This window comes from Tamandua tetradactyla, chromosome 12 (genome assembly GCF_023851605.1).
Source record: "Tamandua tetradactyla isolate mTamTet1 chromosome 12, mTamTet1.pri, whole genome shotgun sequence".
NCBI classification, from domain to species: Eukaryota; Metazoa; Chordata; class Mammalia; order Pilosa; family Myrmecophagidae; genus Tamandua; species Tamandua tetradactyla.
The window spans coordinates 34,743,376-34,759,857 of NC_135338.1; the positions used below are offsets into that span (position 1 = coordinate 34,743,376).

At 44.0% G+C, this 16,482-nt stretch overlaps 1 protein-coding gene across 5 annotated transcripts in view; it reads left to right on the forward strand.

Annotated features, from left to right (window-relative positions):
• The window catches only part of FLVCR2 (FLVCR choline and putative heme transporter 2), a 61,510-nt gene extending 45,140 nt beyond the window's left edge, over positions 1 to 16,370 (forward strand). For 3 of the 5 annotated variants that reach the window (XM_077123102.1, XM_077123100.1, XM_077123098.1), the window contains exons 4-10: positions 5,874 to 5,941; positions 7,335 to 7,438; positions 10,494 to 10,604; positions 11,697 to 11,802; positions 11,917 to 12,028; positions 12,554 to 12,609; positions 15,689 to 16,370. In XM_077123102.1, the coding sequence (XP_076979217.1) occupies positions 5,874 to 5,941; positions 7,335 to 7,438; positions 10,494 to 10,604; positions 11,697 to 11,802; positions 11,917 to 12,028; positions 12,554 to 12,609; positions 15,689 to 15,757 (626 nt within the window). In that variant the 3' untranslated portion in view covers positions 15,758 to 16,370. The remainder of the gene's footprint in view (positions 1 to 5,873; positions 5,942 to 7,334; positions 7,439 to 10,493; positions 10,605 to 11,696; positions 11,803 to 11,916; positions 12,029 to 12,553; positions 12,610 to 15,688) is intronic. The other 2 variants (XM_077123101.1, XM_077123099.1) reach the window with 2 other exon arrangements.
• The last annotated feature ends 112 nt before the right edge of the window (positions 16,371 to 16,482 follow it).

Consider the following 16,482-nt stretch of genomic DNA (forward strand, 5'->3'; position numbering starts at 1 on the left):
ACCTTTGGTTTGTGAATCCGTTTTGTGAGGACCTCTAATAAGCATGGTTAAGGTTGGGGACTGTGCAGCTGAGAAGTGTGGGATCAAGTCACTTACTACCTGTGGGATTGCGGGAATGGTAAGCAAAAACTTTCCCCCCATTTTGCCTGAGAAATTGACCTTTCCTTAACTTGGTAGCTCATTCCCCTGGGGACCTGATAAAGGGAGTCTGGCAACTATACTTAGGCAACATTGCTTATGATGAAAGTGACCTCGGACTGGTAAACTGCATCTGGCCTGGGAGATCTATGAATGTCTGGTAAGAAGCCGCCATTCTTTGCAATTCCCCGAGGACCATGGCTCCTTTCATTGCCGTGCCTTTGCGGGGACCTGGGAGGCTATGCCTGTGGCGTTGTTACAAAGCAATGCTGGCTCCCACAAGGCATTAAGCTAGGGTGGTTGCCACACCCAGGCCTCCTTGCACCTGAGCCCATCACCTTGGGGGCACAAAAGAATAGTTCTCGAGGGTTGAGTGACTGTTGTGTGAACCGGTTCCGTCCAGCGGAAAGTCTGAGTCTGCCTTGCCCGCAAGCTGTGTATCCTGTCTACACCCTTGTAGGTGACTCTACTGTGGGGTGTGCCGGTGGTAGTCATGGGAGCCTCAGGGTTTAGTTAAAACAAGGCAGCCCTAGGTGGACAGGACAGAGTGAACTCTGGCAAAGTTTTTACCTCGGTGCATTTTTTTTTTCTCACCTGTAAAAGGGGGGTGAACAATATGACGGATGTTCTAAGGTGTTTTTGTGAGGATTGTAAGGTGCTTTAGAATGGTGCTTGGTGAAACCAGACAGAAGCAGGCGGGGTACTCTGCCCTAAACGCAGCCCATCCATGACACCAGGGTTTCAAAGAAAGAATGTTTAATGCTACATGAGAAGCAGGAGGTCAGATGGCCAGTGGGCCCCCCAAATCTCTCTCTCCCTGAGTTGAAGCAGTTCAGGGTTTTTATGGATTCAAACAAGGGGGGATGGCATTACCGTTGCAATCTTAAGTCGACACACGGCTAAGATTAGGCTAGAATAACCACGACGGTGGTAAGAATGAACAAGGCTGGGCAGTGCAACGGTGGCTCGGTGGCAGAATTCTTGCCTGCCACGCCGGAAACCTGGGTTTGATTCCCGGAGCCTGCCCATGCCAAAAAAAAAAGAATAAACAAGGCTGAGACTGGTTGAGCTTCAGTAATTGCAGATATTAACCTCTGCCTATTCTATAATATTGAAAGAATAACATCTATATAATGATTCAGTAATCATGATCATTTGTTCATCCTTAATTTCTTGGTGGCACTTGTACATCAGTGTGTGCTATTATTATTATTGTTATTATTATTATTATTTATTGATGATAGGTTGCGAGGACAGGAAGTTCTTTTTCCTTTGGTTCAGTTCCAGTTACATTTTAGCTACCGACTCACTGCTTGGACAATGGACCTCATTCTCCAAGGACAGTTTTGTTTTTTTTTTTATGCCATGCAGTGGAAGTCACATTTCATTCTTTTCCGTGTGACTATCCTATTATCGAATCGAACCCAGGTCTCCCACATGCCAGGCAACGATTCTACCGCTGTACTACCTGTGTACTCTGGTTGGCTGGTTTTTAATTTGAAAAAATTGTTCTATAGTTTTAGATGATATCCTTGCTCTTTTTTTCACCCATTTACTGTGTACCATTCAATGTTTTTAAATATATTTACAGATATATTCAAAGTACAGTTATTACCACTGTCAATTTTAGGATATTTTCATCTTCTGAAGAAGAAACCCCCTATTTAATTAATTTATTTATCTTAAATTTTTGCTGTTAAAGTCAATGCTGCTTTGAATATTCATACACATCTCCTGATAAACAAGAGCAAGTTTGTCAGGTGCGTACCTAGAAGTGAAATTTACCTTTCAAAATATATTGACTTAACCCTCTAGCTGGGAGTGGATATGTACATTGCAGCAGCTTACATTTTCTCAAAGTGGCCCCCCAAATGGTGTTTCTCCCATGTCTCATGCCCCTCTTAAAATGTGTAACTTTGGTACTTCTCTGCTGAGAAAGTAAGGACTATGACCCCCCCTACCTCCTGAATCTGCACAGGCTTGTGACTATGGCAAAAATGATGTTATATGACATCTGAGGCTTGAACATAAGAAATGATAGAAGTCCTGCCTGGCCATTTTAGGATCCTTGCTCTTAGAACCTGGCCACTGTACCACAAGGAAGCCCCCAAGGAGTGCATGAAGAGGTCTACTTGGAGGGTGGGCTGGTTTGAAAGGATGTATGTCCCCTAGAAAAGCCATATTTTAATCCTAATCCCATTTTGTAAAGGCAGCCATTTCTTCTAATCCCTATTCAGCATTACATGTTTGAAACTCTAGTTAGAGCATCTCCCTGGAGATGTGACTCAATCAAGAGTGATTGTGAAGCTGAATTAGGTGGCGACGTGTCTCCACCCATTTGGGTGGGTCTTGATTAGTTTACTGGAATCTTATAAAAGAGGAAACATTTTGGAGAATGAGGGAGATTCAGAGAGAGCAGAACGATGCAGTCACGAGAAGCAGAGTCCACCAGCCAGTGACCTTTGGAGATGAAGAAGGAAAATGCCTCCAGGGGAGCTTCGTGAAGGGAAGCCAAGAGAGAAAGCCAATAGATGATGCCGTGTTCACCACATGCTTTTCCAGATGAGAGAGAAACCTTGACCCTGTTCACCATGTGCCTTCTCACTTGAGAGAAAATCCCTGAACTTCGGCCTTCTTGAACCAAGGTATCTCTCTGGATGCCTTCGATTGGACATTTCTATAGACTTGTTTTAATTGGGACATTTTCTCAGTCTTAGAACTATAAACTAGCAATTTGTTAAATTACCCTTTTTAAAAGCCCTTCTGTTTCTGGTATATTGCATTCCGGCAGCTAGCAAACTAGAACAAAGGGGATCTGAGACCCCCAGCCCACAGCTAGAACCAGTCTCCCAACCACATAAGCTGTCTTTGAAGTGGGTTCTCCAGCTCTGGTCGATGTACTGCAGCTGATGCTGCATGGAGCAGAGACCACTGTACCTGCTGAGTCCTGCCCAAATAGCAGATCTGTGAGAGAAAAAATGATTGCTGTTTTGAGCTATGAAAAAGAGAGAAAGGAACCCCATACTTGTTAGCTATCACCCCTCTATTCTCACCCTCTTTTCCCCACCCCACCCCTAAACAACCATTAATCTACTTACGTCTCTATGGATTTCCCTATTCTGGACTTTCATATAAGTAGAATTATATAGTAAGTGGTCTTTTGTGACTGGTTTCTTTCATTTTTCAAGGTTTATCCATTTGTTGGTAGATGGTCATTTAGTTTGTTACCACTTTTTGTCTATTATGATATTCTTGTACAAGGTTCTGCATGGGTATATCCCAGGATTGCTAGGTCATATGTTTAACCATATGTTTAATTTGATGAATCTCTGTTTAATCATTGGAGGAACTACGAGACTCTTATCCAAAGTCATTGGATCATTTTAAATTCCCGCCAGCAGTGTATGAGGTTTCCGATTTCTCCACATCCTCACCAACACAGTTGTATATCAACCTTTTGGTCCTAGTCATCCTACTGGGTATGAAGTGGCATTTCCTTGTGGTTTTGATTTGCATTTCCCTGATGATAAATGGTGTTGAGCAAATTTTCACAAGCTTATTGGCCATTTGTATATCTTCTCTGGAGAAATGTCTGTTCAGATACTTTGTTCATTTAAAAAATTGGTTATTTCGTTTCCTGGATCATGTACTCCCCCCCCAAAAATTTGATTATTTGTCTTTTTATTGTTGAGTTATTTGCAAAAATATTCTCCCATTCTGTTGGTCATTTTTTCATTATATCGATGATGTTTTTTGAAGCACAACAGTTTTTAATTTTCATGAGGTCCAACTTAACTATTTTTGCTTTTGTTGCTCATGCTTTTGTTATCATAGCTAAGAATCTAGCCAAATCCAAGGCCATGAACATTACCCCTTTGTTTTCTTCTAAGAGTTTTATAGTTTTTTGTTGTTGTTGTTGTTTTACATGTGTGTCTTTGCTCCAGTTTGATTTAATTTTTGTATATGGTGTGAGGTAAGGGTCCAACTTCATTCTTTTGCATGTAGATGTCCAGTTTTCCCAGCACCATTTGTTGTAGAGACTATTCTTTTCCCACGGAGTGGTACTGGCACCTGTGTTAAATATCAGCTGACCATAAATGTATGGTTTATTTCTGGACTCTCAATTTTATTGAGTTTATATGTCTATCCTTGTGCCAGTACCACACTGTCTTGATTACTGTTGCTTTGTAATAAGAATCAGGAAGTGTGAGTCCTTTTCCTGTATTTATCTTCAGGCTATAGCCCTTGAAATTCCATATGAATTTTAAAATCAACGTATCAATTTGTACAACGATATCAGCTGGGTATTTTCATTGAACTCTACATCAGTTTGGGAAGTATTGCCATCTTAACAATGTTAAGTCTTCTTATCCATGAATATGGGATGTTTTTCCATTTATTTAGATCTTTATTTTCTCTCAACAATATTTTATAGTTTTTAGAGTACAAGTTGTGTACTTCTTTTGTAAAATTTATTCCTAAGTGTTCTATTATTTTTGATGCAATTGTGAATAGAATTGTTTTCTTAATTTCGTTTTCAGATGTCTTACTGCATGTGTATAGAAATACAAATGAGTTTGGTTTATTGATTGTGTATCCTGAAATCTTGCTGAATTCATTTATTAGTTCAAACACTTTTTTAGTTGATTTCTTAGGATTTTCTATCTACAAGATCAAGCAATCTCCAAATAGAAGATACTATTACTAGGACACAAGTTCTTACAGTATATTCTAGATGATCTAATTTGTTGAATGCATCGATGAATTAGGAGAGTCAGCTATTAGATGCTCTTGAGAGTAATTTCTGATTTCAAATATGTAAGATTTTGAGTGACATTTGTTAAATTAAAATCTATGCAAGAACATTTAATTTAGGATCTCACAGCTTTGTTGAATGATTGATGAATCGGGCAGCATTCCCATTCGGAAAGTAGAAGGAAGCTCTGCCAAAGGGAGAGCTTAATATAGGGCACTCGTGCAAGCAAGTGAGGAAATATTCTGATTGGCTGACATTACATTTCCATTTCACATAGGGGTTCTTACAGAAGGGAGCAGATATACATTAATTAGTATAGTATACTTGTCTATGCTGATAAGCAGTCTCCATTGGACTGAAAATGGTTTATCACCAGGTGTTGCTTATCTGCATTTCTGTATGGTGCTTCCCATTTTATTAGAAAGCCCCTGCAGGTCAATGTTTTCATCTTCCAGAGAAGTCTTTCGTGGAAGGGGCTCCCTCCCGGCAATGCCCAATGCAGGCGGCCATTTTATTTTACTGAACACATTGAATCAGAAAGAAAGTTGGAGGAGTGGGGAAAGAGGTGAGAAATACCTTCAGAAGAAAAGAGTCAGGGGTCAGAAGTCTAGAGCAGTTCTGGAGAGGATGTCCAGTAGTCCCAATGACCGCTGGCCTAGCCAAAGCTCAAAGAGAGAAATGGAGACAATTCTGACCTTGGAGAAATACTTTACAGAGCGTATGTTTCCAGGGCCCAGTGAAAGCGATCTGAGGGCAAAGGAGTTTGGCTAGTAAAAGGTTAAAATGGCTACTTTTGGTTGTTTTGAAGTATTTCCTTGAGAAAAACTGCAGAATAGCGTCATACCTCCCTGGGTTTTTCTTTTCTGAGGATACCGGTCACAGTGGCAAGGCTATGGGAGGAGGATTTCTGGCCGTCCTAACTGCTGGGGCTCCTGGCAGGGGCCCACCCTAATGCTCTGTTTCTCCCTCCCTCCTTCAGGTCTGAATGCTGGTGCATTTTATGCCTTGTCCACACTGCTGAATCGTATGCTGATCTTACACTACCCGGTAAGGGAGTTCCCCAAGCCTACTGGGCCTGGAGGGCATGCAGTTTCTAGGTCCGTGTCTACAGGAGCCAGGGAGGTCGTTAATGCTCAGCTTCCCCCAGCTGCAGGTGGCATGTATAGTGTGTGTTTACAGGCTTTAGAGGGAAACTGTCTTGTATCTCTACCCTAGCTAGTGGTACTAAACTGGGTGATGTTGCGATTGTGTGACAAGCTAGTTAGTATCTCTGAGTGCTCATTCTTTCTTCTGCAAAAGAAGCATAATTACTTGTTACAGATTGTGTTTAGGATTAGAAAGTAAATAACACCCCTCATATTTGCGCGTGATTATATATATATGTATATGTGTACACACAAACATACATGCCACACACACACATTCATATCATATATGATAAATGTAAAGTGCATAGCATGGTACCTGGCAACACACTATGTAAATATATACATAGAATCACGTATAAGTGATTTAATTTGTAGGATGTGGGCAAGGTTTAACTTTGAACTCTCAGTTGCTCAACTGACGGCATTTTAAAAATGTTTGCAGCACCAGTGGAACCTGGATGCTGGGGAGAGATGGAGTGCCCTGGAGTGAGGAATACTTAGGCCACCCCTCCGTTGAAAGGTCTAGAGTCTCACACTTGTACAGATGGTGTGTCAGTTGTGGCCGGGTGTTCCAATTTTGGAGTTTGACAGGTTGAGATCCAATCCTAGCTCTGCACTTAATACTGTGTGACTTTGGTTAATCTCGCGGTGCCTCAATTTTTGCATAATGGGGTTGCTGATTCCTAACGTTATGAGAATTAAGTGAGATAATACTGTAAAATGTTCAGCTCAGTGCCTGGCTCATGGTTAGCAATAAAAAAAAAGTAACTATTATCTTTGCATTCCTTCTGGCAATGACAGTTCAAAAAGCCTAACGATGCAATATTTGTGTGTGTATATATATATATATATATATATATATTTCAATTTCCCATCTGTGAAATGCGAATGATGATAAATAAGATAAAAGGGTTGCTGTAAGTATTAAATATATATATTTAATATGTATTATATAACATAATGCAAAATATATATAATATTTATAAATATATAGCGTATATATACACACACACAAACTAAAAGTGTTTTTAAGGACAGAATTTGGTTCATTTCTGTTACCCCAGTATCATAACTGCAGATTGGGGTTGTGTTATGTTGGGGGAACCAACTATTTTAGGATTTTCTCCCCACTGGCAGTTTCTTGTAGTCACATCTTGCACTGATACTTTCTGGGAATTAGTCCTAATGGAGCCTGAGTTTCTTGCGTCTGCTCCTTTGTCTCATGGTGCCTGTACTCTATTGGGCGTATTATCCTGTCTGTTGGGTAATCTTTGGGACTATGATTTTCCCAGGGAGAAGAGGTGAACGCTGGAAGGATTGGCCTGACGATCGTCATTGCAGGAATGATTGGGGCTGTCATCTCAGGCATCTGGTTGGATAGGTCCAAAAAATACAAGTAAGTGACTCTTCCTTTTGGAGTGACAGTTGGGAGAACCTGCTTTTCAAAATGACATCTTCATTAGCACTGGGGGTCTGAAAGTTTGGGTACTGCAGCTGGGGACTGAGTGGTCAAGTGGGCGATTTAATTTCATCTTCTCTGACTCCGAGTTTCCCATTTATAAAATGAGGGAAACGGTATCTGTGCTGGGGGGGTCGCAGGGAGATTAGAGATGTTGGACCTGAAGACCCTGCACAGTTCTGTTCTTAACCCCAAGTAGCTTTGTGGATGGTGCAAAGAAAGGAAAATGAAAAGAAATGCAGGGAAAAAAATGTCCATACTTGGAAAATCTGTAGAAGCGCCAATGAAAGGTGATGAGGAGGTGATTTCAATGCCCTGTGCCCATGGCTCCCTCTTAGACCCCATGGGATTAACCAAGGTGCTCTGTGCTTATTACAGTTTGCAGCATATTATCTTTCAGCTGCTTGTACCTTGATAGAAAGTGTTGTGATGGGCTTTGGGCCTAACTACCTAATGCAATTTTAAGAGCTCAGAGCAGTTTTTCTAAGATTTTTTGTGTATGCCATTTTCATCCCTGGCTACTTAATAAAAATACAAATTCCAGAGCCCCACAGAGGCTGATTTAGTAGAGGAATTTGCATTAGGAAAAAGCAACCCTGGGTGCCTCAATTTAAGCCACTTTTGGAGAAAGTGCTCTGGAGATGAGGTCCAGCATCCTTTTATTCTGTCTTTCCAGTGTTCTGCATGCATTGGGTGCCCAATTAATGCTGGCTGATGGGGCAGCTGCCAGGGTTGTGTAGCAGTGGGGCAGGGTTACATTCTTGGCTGTTGTATCAAGGCCTCCAAAGTTCTCAGTGTCTGGAGGCGACAGACAGTGGCAGACCTGTTCTCGGTCACACAAACCCGCCTCTGTGAGGCTCTGGACAGACCAGGTTTCACTCTGGCCACCCCTAATCAAAGGCCAATTGAGGCCAACCCCAGACCTCAGCACAAGGAGGAGCCTGGCTCTGCTTCCTTATTCCTGTTGAAGCTTGGTCACTGTCTTATCTTTGCCATTTATGAATCGCTTGCTTCAGCCAGACATGGGGCAGTGTGGACCACTCACTTCTCAACCAGTGAACAGCAGTATTCCTTTTTCCAGGGCTTGCTCTGCAGTAGGAGAAGGGAGGGATTGGAATGTCAGCTGGCTGGGATGTGGGCAGCCAGATGATATACATGGATTAGAAAATACAATGGAAGGACCTGGAAGGACACCTTCTCAGCACTAACCTAGATGCCACCAGTCCCCAGTGTCAATTACTGTCTAAATCCAGCAGTTGGCACGAGACACAATTCAGGCAGAGAAAGAACAACTTTCTGTGGATGAGAGAGCCCTGTGATCTTGTCATTTTGGTGCCAGTGCTCATTCTGTAAAGCTCCCAGATTTGCTCAGTTTGGTTTGGAGGCTGGAATTGGGTGGTCAGGTCTGTTTATTTTGGGCTGAGACTACAAACACCTTTTCTAAACTAGTCAGTGGTTTAATATGAAGGTCTGGTTAAATGAACATGGCAAAAAAAAAAAATGTTCAGCTTTTGTTGAACTCATGGGGTCAGCGAGAAAGACTGGTGTCCGTGGTATTGCCTTCTGCAGGGTGGGTGGGAGTAAAACGAGGGAGCGGGGGGAAGGAAGGAGGGACTCTTCCACTCTCAGCAGCAGCTCTGAACCATTGGGTGGGGGTGGGGGGGCTCTGACCTTGGCTTTTCTAAAGCTCTGGAAGCTTTTCTAAAGCTCTGGAAGCTCTGGCCTTGGCTTTTCCAAACATGCAGCTGCATTGTGAGTCTTTATTCCTGTGTGCAGTGCTAGAAGGAGCCTAAGTTTTGGAGTCAGAAAGACCTCGTTCAAATCCCAACTTTGCCATTTCCTCATGCCAGGTTACTTTGGACAAGTAACTTAACTGGTCAGAGCCTCAGGTTCTCATTTGTATTGGGGAGAATCATACATTTCTTGCAGGGCTTTGACAAGGACCAAGTGAAATCATAAATGCATGTAAAGTGCATCACACAATTTCTGACACCCAAATAAATGTAGCTATAAGTTTGATATAACCATGAGGTGGCTCTGCTGTGTCCCCACAATGTGTCTGGCTTCTGGGAAGATATATGAAGTCTTGTGCTTTGATTGCCTGAGTCCTCATATTCATGGCAGGAGGGCAGGGGGCTGTGCCGAGCCTGTGTCCTGCAATACATCATTTGGGGAGGAGCATGTGGGTTTGATTGCAGAAGGAAGCAGGGCAACCATGGAGTGCTGAGTGGGTGACATGGGAAGAGAAGTGTATGCGACGGCACAAGCAGGGGTGAGCCTGAGACAGAAACAGGACCTTGCTGATGGCACTTCTGAAGGGACTGACAAGGGGAATTGTAACAGGAAAGGGGTGGGTGACTCCCTGTTTGCCTTTGGAACAAAGCACTAAGTTAAGAGCTGGAGAATGTTCTCTTAGCCACTGACTGGGGCTTATGGTAGCTCAGATTCAATAGGAAAAAGCTGTGCTGGGTCTGTACAAGTGATAACAGGAAGACAGAAGGTCAGTCAGATCCCTGCTCCGTGTTGTCATGGGGTCTTGGGACAAAGTGAACAAGCAGAATCGGACAGCTTCTGGGATAGTCCTACACTTCACTGCTACCTGCCCCCAGCCGGTGTTTGCCCTGCTTTTCCTGGTGGGGTGTTGGGGGAAGGAAAGGGTCGTGCCCTTCTTGCTTGTGGATAGGATAGTCAAGGGGCTGTTTGGTATTGTTGAGAGGGTTCTGCAGGAAGAGAACACATACAGCAAGAGGGCTTTACGTTCTCCTGGACTTTCCCTTTGTAGCACTGACCATGAAGTAATTAAATAATTATTAGTGTGACCACGGGGTCAGTGTGCATCCCTCTCATGGATGTAAAGATGTCCCAGCACCCAGCAGAGGGCTTGATACTGAGTAGGTAGATGTTTGTTCAGTGAATGAATGAATGAATGAATGAATCAATGACCCTGTTAAAGTCAGAAGCGAGTGACGTGGCTTCTTTACCTCTCGTTTAGGGAGACAACCCTGGTGGTATACATCATGACTCTGGTGGGCATGGTGGTGTACACCTTGACCTTGAACCTCGTGCACTTGTGGGTGGTCTTCATCACAGCTGGCACAATGGGGTAAGTGTCACCTCTCACTTCTCACTTCATTTGGAAAACACCATCCTGGAAACAATATCGATTCCCTTGTTGTGTTCTGAGTGACCTCGGGAGATGAGGAAATGGTACTCAGGAGTCTTGTTTACTTGTAGCACTTCAAAAGGCAGCCCGGGGCTTCCAGGCCCATCTGTGCTGTGGGAATGGAGAGAAGCTTGCAGTGTGCCCTTTACTAACCCCTGGGAGGCTTTTCTGAGTCCACCTGGGGCAACAAGGTGGGATAGAAGAATCACAGAGCTTGGAATCAGAAACTCTGGGTCTTGGTCTCAGTTCTGTTGCTATCTGTTAGACCACAGGCATATCAATTTCCTCATCTGCAAATGAAGATGAGTGGTCTGCCTCATAGAGTTGTTGGAAGGATTGAGAGAGATAGTAGATATGAAAGTGGCAAGAAGTGTGGTACAGCTGTAACAACCTAGAAACAGAATTTTCTGGACCTGTTATAAGAGAATGCATAGGAAACAGTAGTCCTTCCTCAGGGGTCTCTGCTCAGCTCCACCTACCATTTATTTCCCTGAGGTAGTGAATGTGTATGTGTGTGTGTGTGTGTGTGTGTGAGAGAGAGAGAGAGAGAGAGAGAGAGAGAGATGAATAGATAAAGATACAAAGACAGAGAGACACATACACCACTGGCACTTATCCTTTCTCTGCTGGGTACTCTTCGGAGAGAAATAAAAAGGATACAGAGCTCCTTCCAGGTCAGAGATGCCAAATATCCAGGGACTTCCCCATCCCAACACTGAGCCTGGGTACCTATGGCATGAGGCCTCTCTACTGAAAGTTGAACACACCAGTATGTCAGCCCCTTCTGTAATGATGGCTGGATGTCCAGAGGCCCCCTGAGCCCAAGACCTACATATGAACTTCTTCCTGACCAGCAAGGGCATCCTTTTCCTTGGTTGGCCGTCATAGGGATGGCCAGATCACTTAAAGTCTTGGGAAGTCTAGATGGGAAGAAGCAAAACAGGAAAGGGAAATGTAAGAGAAGAGGTAGGCTCCCCTTTATTTTTGTTCTGGAAATTGTCCATTATCTACTTTCTCTGATCTGGTCTTTAGCTTCTTTATGACCAGCTATCTTCCACTGGGATTTGAGTTTGCGGTGGAGTTGACGTACCCAGAATCAGAAGGCATGTCATCTGGCCTCCTCAATGTGTCTGCCCAGGTAGGGCTCTTACTTGCTCTCAGCTCCCCACCCGGCATGGCTAGCACAGACCCTGTACCCACCATGGGCTAGTTGCCTAAGTCCTGGTTTTCAGTCTTCCTGGTACTTTTCCAGGTATTTGGAATCATCTTCACTATCTGCCAGGGCCAGATCATCGAGAACTATGGAAGCATGCCCGGAAACATCTTCCTGTGTCTGTTCCTCACCCTTGGAGTGGCCCTCACTGGTGAGTTGGGGTTTGTGGGCAAGAATGAGGCTCGTGAGCAAGGCTGCTGGTGAGCCGGAACCCCTGTGTCTTGGTTCGTCATACTGATAGGGGTTGCAGAAGCAGACAGGAGGCTTGCTAGGAAATCTGTTGGGCTTGGTAGGAAGATCCATGTGTGCATCCCAGATTGTGATGCTAATCTACATAGCTATTTGCCCTTGGGCAAGCTGACTACCTCTGGGGGTCTCACTTTCCAGAGGATTAGAGCAGTGTGTCTCAAGTTCCTAGCAATCTAAATGATCCATGAGTGAGGGCCAGAGCTGACATTGGCTTCTGGCTGTCAGGAACTACAGTGGGCCTCTGGCTTCATCAAGCTCCTTTGCATATCTGTTCCCCACCCCCAGCTCTTTTGAATATCTGAAGTAAGTTTGGGATACCTGTGGTCCTTAGGGAAATGAGAGTTCCTTCTATTGGACGAAGTTGGCCATTCGATCTGCTTGATGACTGTATCTTTCTCCCTCTTCCTTCTTAATCCCTGGACTTCAGTATTCATCAGGGCAGATCTCCGGAGGCAGAAAGCAAACAAAGAAACTCCTGAGAATGTGAGTATATGGGAGCACCGTCTCAGGCCTTTGATGAGAATGTGGCAGGCAGTGTGGGTGGTACCAGGGGAGGGGTCTCTCCCTGGAGACTGGCTTCACGGTGGCTGTGTGACCAGCTCAGCTCTCAGGAACGTGGCCTCCATGCGTGCCCTTGGTGGATATTTTGGCACTGTTTTTTCTGCTGCTCTTTCCTGGGCTGTTCTCCTGTTTCCTTTCTTCTGGAGAAAGAATACTGGGGCCTCCTCCTGGTCTTCCCTGCTCTGGTTGGCAGAGCACACCACTGAGGTCACGGTCCGCTGAGCAGCACCCACCCTTTGGATCCTGAGCCAAGCCCTATCTTATTTTATTTTCCTAACAGAAAAGAGAATCCTAAACTTGCTGCTTTTTTATCCACAGATGACAAACCTTTTACTAGGTCATTAGTCTTTATAAGTCCTTTAATGACTGCACAGTGTTCTGTTATATGGGTAAACCATAATTTGTTAAGCATTTTCCTGTTCATGGACATGAAATTTGTTTCCACTTGTAGTTCTCAGCAGCATCGTGATTAATAACAGTATGGAAGCGGAATCTTTGGGCATGTTCTTAAGTACAGTTTTTCCCTGGGAAATGGATCAGTGGTCATGCACATTTTTAAGCCTGTTGATATGTATTGCTAAACTGTCCTCTAGAAAGTTGCTGTTAACACCACTGATTTATAACACCGCTCAGGGTGTAGGTGAGTGCCAACCCCCAGTACTCATTATTTTGCAAAAACATTGCCAATTTTCTAAGGCAGAAATGGTATCTGAGAGAGATACAGTTAGCATTTTAAGGATAAATGTTGATGGAGAGATGATAATCTTTGGTTCTGCACCATTTTTAGCTTCTGATATCACCTTCTATAGCGTTGGCAGGTAGCAGCAGATAGCGTTCCTGTATAGATAGCCTCGTACAGGAAATTCACTGGGGAGGTAGGGAAGGCATTTTAACAAGAAGGATAATCTCTAGACCTTTGTGAGGACCATGGAGCAGGGCTTTCAACCGTGCAGTGTATGAGGAGACAGGATTTGGTACACTTTGAATGTATATAAATATTGAGGTGCCTGAAATAAAATAGGATAGGTTTCTGGGGAAAAGATTTCTATTTAGACTATGGTGTATTATGTCAAGTGCCATAAGATTTTGCTGTACCTATATATCAATTTACTTTGGCAGATATAGGCAAAAAAGAAAATAAAAAGCACCAATAACCTTACCACCTGGAGATAAGCCAGTAACATTTTAATCTACGTTCCAGTGTTGTTTCCTCTGGGTTTGTGTTCGCACATTTGATTTTTTTACCCTGTTTTTGTTTTACTCAATATAGCTTGGCAACCTTTCTGCGCTGTCAAATTCTACCATAACCTCATGTCTACATCTATTTGGCTGTGCCCCTCCTGTTTAATATTTAGGTCATCCCAATATTTCATTACCAAGTATGGTACACGGATGGAGTCCTCGTTCTTATAGCCAGATCCTTGTACACACGGACCAAGTTTGCTGATCAAGGGTGAACTCATTGGCTCGGTCTCCTTCAGTGTGGAATTTTGGAAATAGGACCAAGTAGGAATGAGAGGCTGAAGTTCCAGTAATGGTGTATCACTGTCTGTGCCCCTGGATAACTCATTCTTCCAAAATCGTGACGGAACATCCCTCCTCCGGAGTCCCATCTGGGGGGGGGGGGGTCCATGTTCCCCTGAGCCCTGCACACAAATTCAGTGCCAGAGTCAGGGGAAGTCAGAGATGCAGATCTGGCGAGTCTGCTTTTTCTCCCCAGTGATGTGTGATGGGAGAGATTCTGGGAAGTGGGTAATGACTGACCTTGACTGTCAAAATTTTCCTGGTTTGGGATTCCAGTTTTCCTTTCATTGGTAATTTTTGACCACGTAGTCAAATATGGCTGTGCTTCTAGTCCCACTCACATGTGTTTCCAGTGTGATTTCAAGGTGATGGCTTTGAAGGTGTGTGTGTTTGTGTACGTGTGTGTAAGCAAGAAAGGGAGAGAGACGAAGAGAATGTGAGACTGACTAGAAGGTAGGCTTCTAGTTGACTGAGTGAAGGCTCATGGCTGAGGCTGACCTGGTTCCAAAAAGTTAGCAAGACTGAAAATGGAAGAGTTGGATTTCGACCACTGTTGTCATTGCCACGCCCTGGTCTCTAGACACACCCAGAGGAAGAAAGCTTGATTTGTCCAGGGGATACAGGACTCTAGCTTGGCCCCGCTCATGCTCCACTAGCCCTTGGGGACTGTTGGTTGTGCAGTGCTGTGCCTGGGCCCCAGGCCTTCTTGCTAACTAGAAGTATCCTTGAGGTAACAAGAAAAGCATTTCTTAGAACACCAGAAATATGCTCATGTTGGCAATATGTATCTAGGGACCCCACAGGAAAATTTCCAGGCCATAGTTAGGTCCAAACCCACTTGGGAAGTGTGATACAAGAGTTTTCCCTGTAAACAATTCCCTCCCTGAGAAATCCATAGCCAAACTGGCCCAGATACTTTTTGTCTATGCATAAAATGTATATGTATATTTATCCACTGAATTTATGTATGCAGTTAAGCCTCCTGCTCCATTCCTACAGCCTGAAACTCACCTTAGCTAACCATCAAAAGGCTGTCCTAAGTGTTAGGTCTGTTACTCCCTTAGAATTTCTGACAACCCCATTTGGAGGCAGCCTGCAAGATGAGAAGTATTGTAATGTTAATAGGTGGCAACATTTGCTCCTATTCCAGTCCTGACAGTGAGCCTGGAATAGTGGCAGTTGGACTGGGATGATTTGTGGTGGCACTGGCATTACAGAAAGCTGGTATTTGTTTTTTCTTTGATGATATAGTGATGTTGTATGTGTATGTGCATGTGTATGTGTGCTTGGGGAGTGTGCTTATGGCAGGGGCCAGTTGCTTCCTTTCTTGTTCCCTTCATTGCCTCTCAGGGATGCTTAGTGGCCTCTGGCACTTAGATTCCCCACTGATCAGAGTCTCTTATGGACGGTTGCTCCAGCCTGGTTGGAGTCCTGTGTCTCTTGACCCAAAGTGATGCCTGCCTGTTTTGCCTTGTAGAAACTCCAGGAGGAGGAAGAGAGCAACACCAGCAAAGCACCCACCACCGTATCTGAGGAGCATTTCTGAGAGACAAAGGCGGTGGTGACTCAGGGAAAATCAAGAACATCCCCTTCATTCAGCACGGCTTTTACTACAGCACAAATGTCTTCACTGGAGAAGCTTTTGGAGGGAACCAGATGGAATATTTGTTGCTTGGATAGTGGTGCTATGCCTCCTGGAACCCACTCAAAGGCTTGGATGGTCTAGTTGGAGAAAATTGTGCTCTTCCACCAAATGCAGATTCAAATCTCACCCTCCCCTCCTTTTAGGCTATGGGAGCTGGTATTGGAAATACTGGAGTCAGAATGCTGACTTGGTCCTCTGCCTTTCCTCTTTACCTCTGTTCCTCATGGAGAAAGCCTGCGAAATGATCACAGGAAGCAAGCTTATTCAGGATATTCACTTTTACTCGTGTTTTCAGACCCTCATATGAAGCCCAGTTCTAAGGAGTAGCAGCTGCTCTGGATGAGTGCCATTCCTTCATCAGATTGACTGGTAAAGTGCTGTGGGAGGGACCATCACAACAACCCTATCAGAACTCCTGGGTCTAGACTCTTCTGGCCTACTGTGGTGGTCTGTCATCAAACCCTCTTTGAAAAGAGCTGATCAAACCAAACATCAATAAACTTGACAAAAACTTTGTTGTGGCCATGAAAGGGCAGGGGATTGGGGAGGGCTAACTACCTTCTGAGCATGTGTGTGGAGGCTCATATCCAGGAACTTTGTTAGCTTGATAGGGGAATGGGGATGCT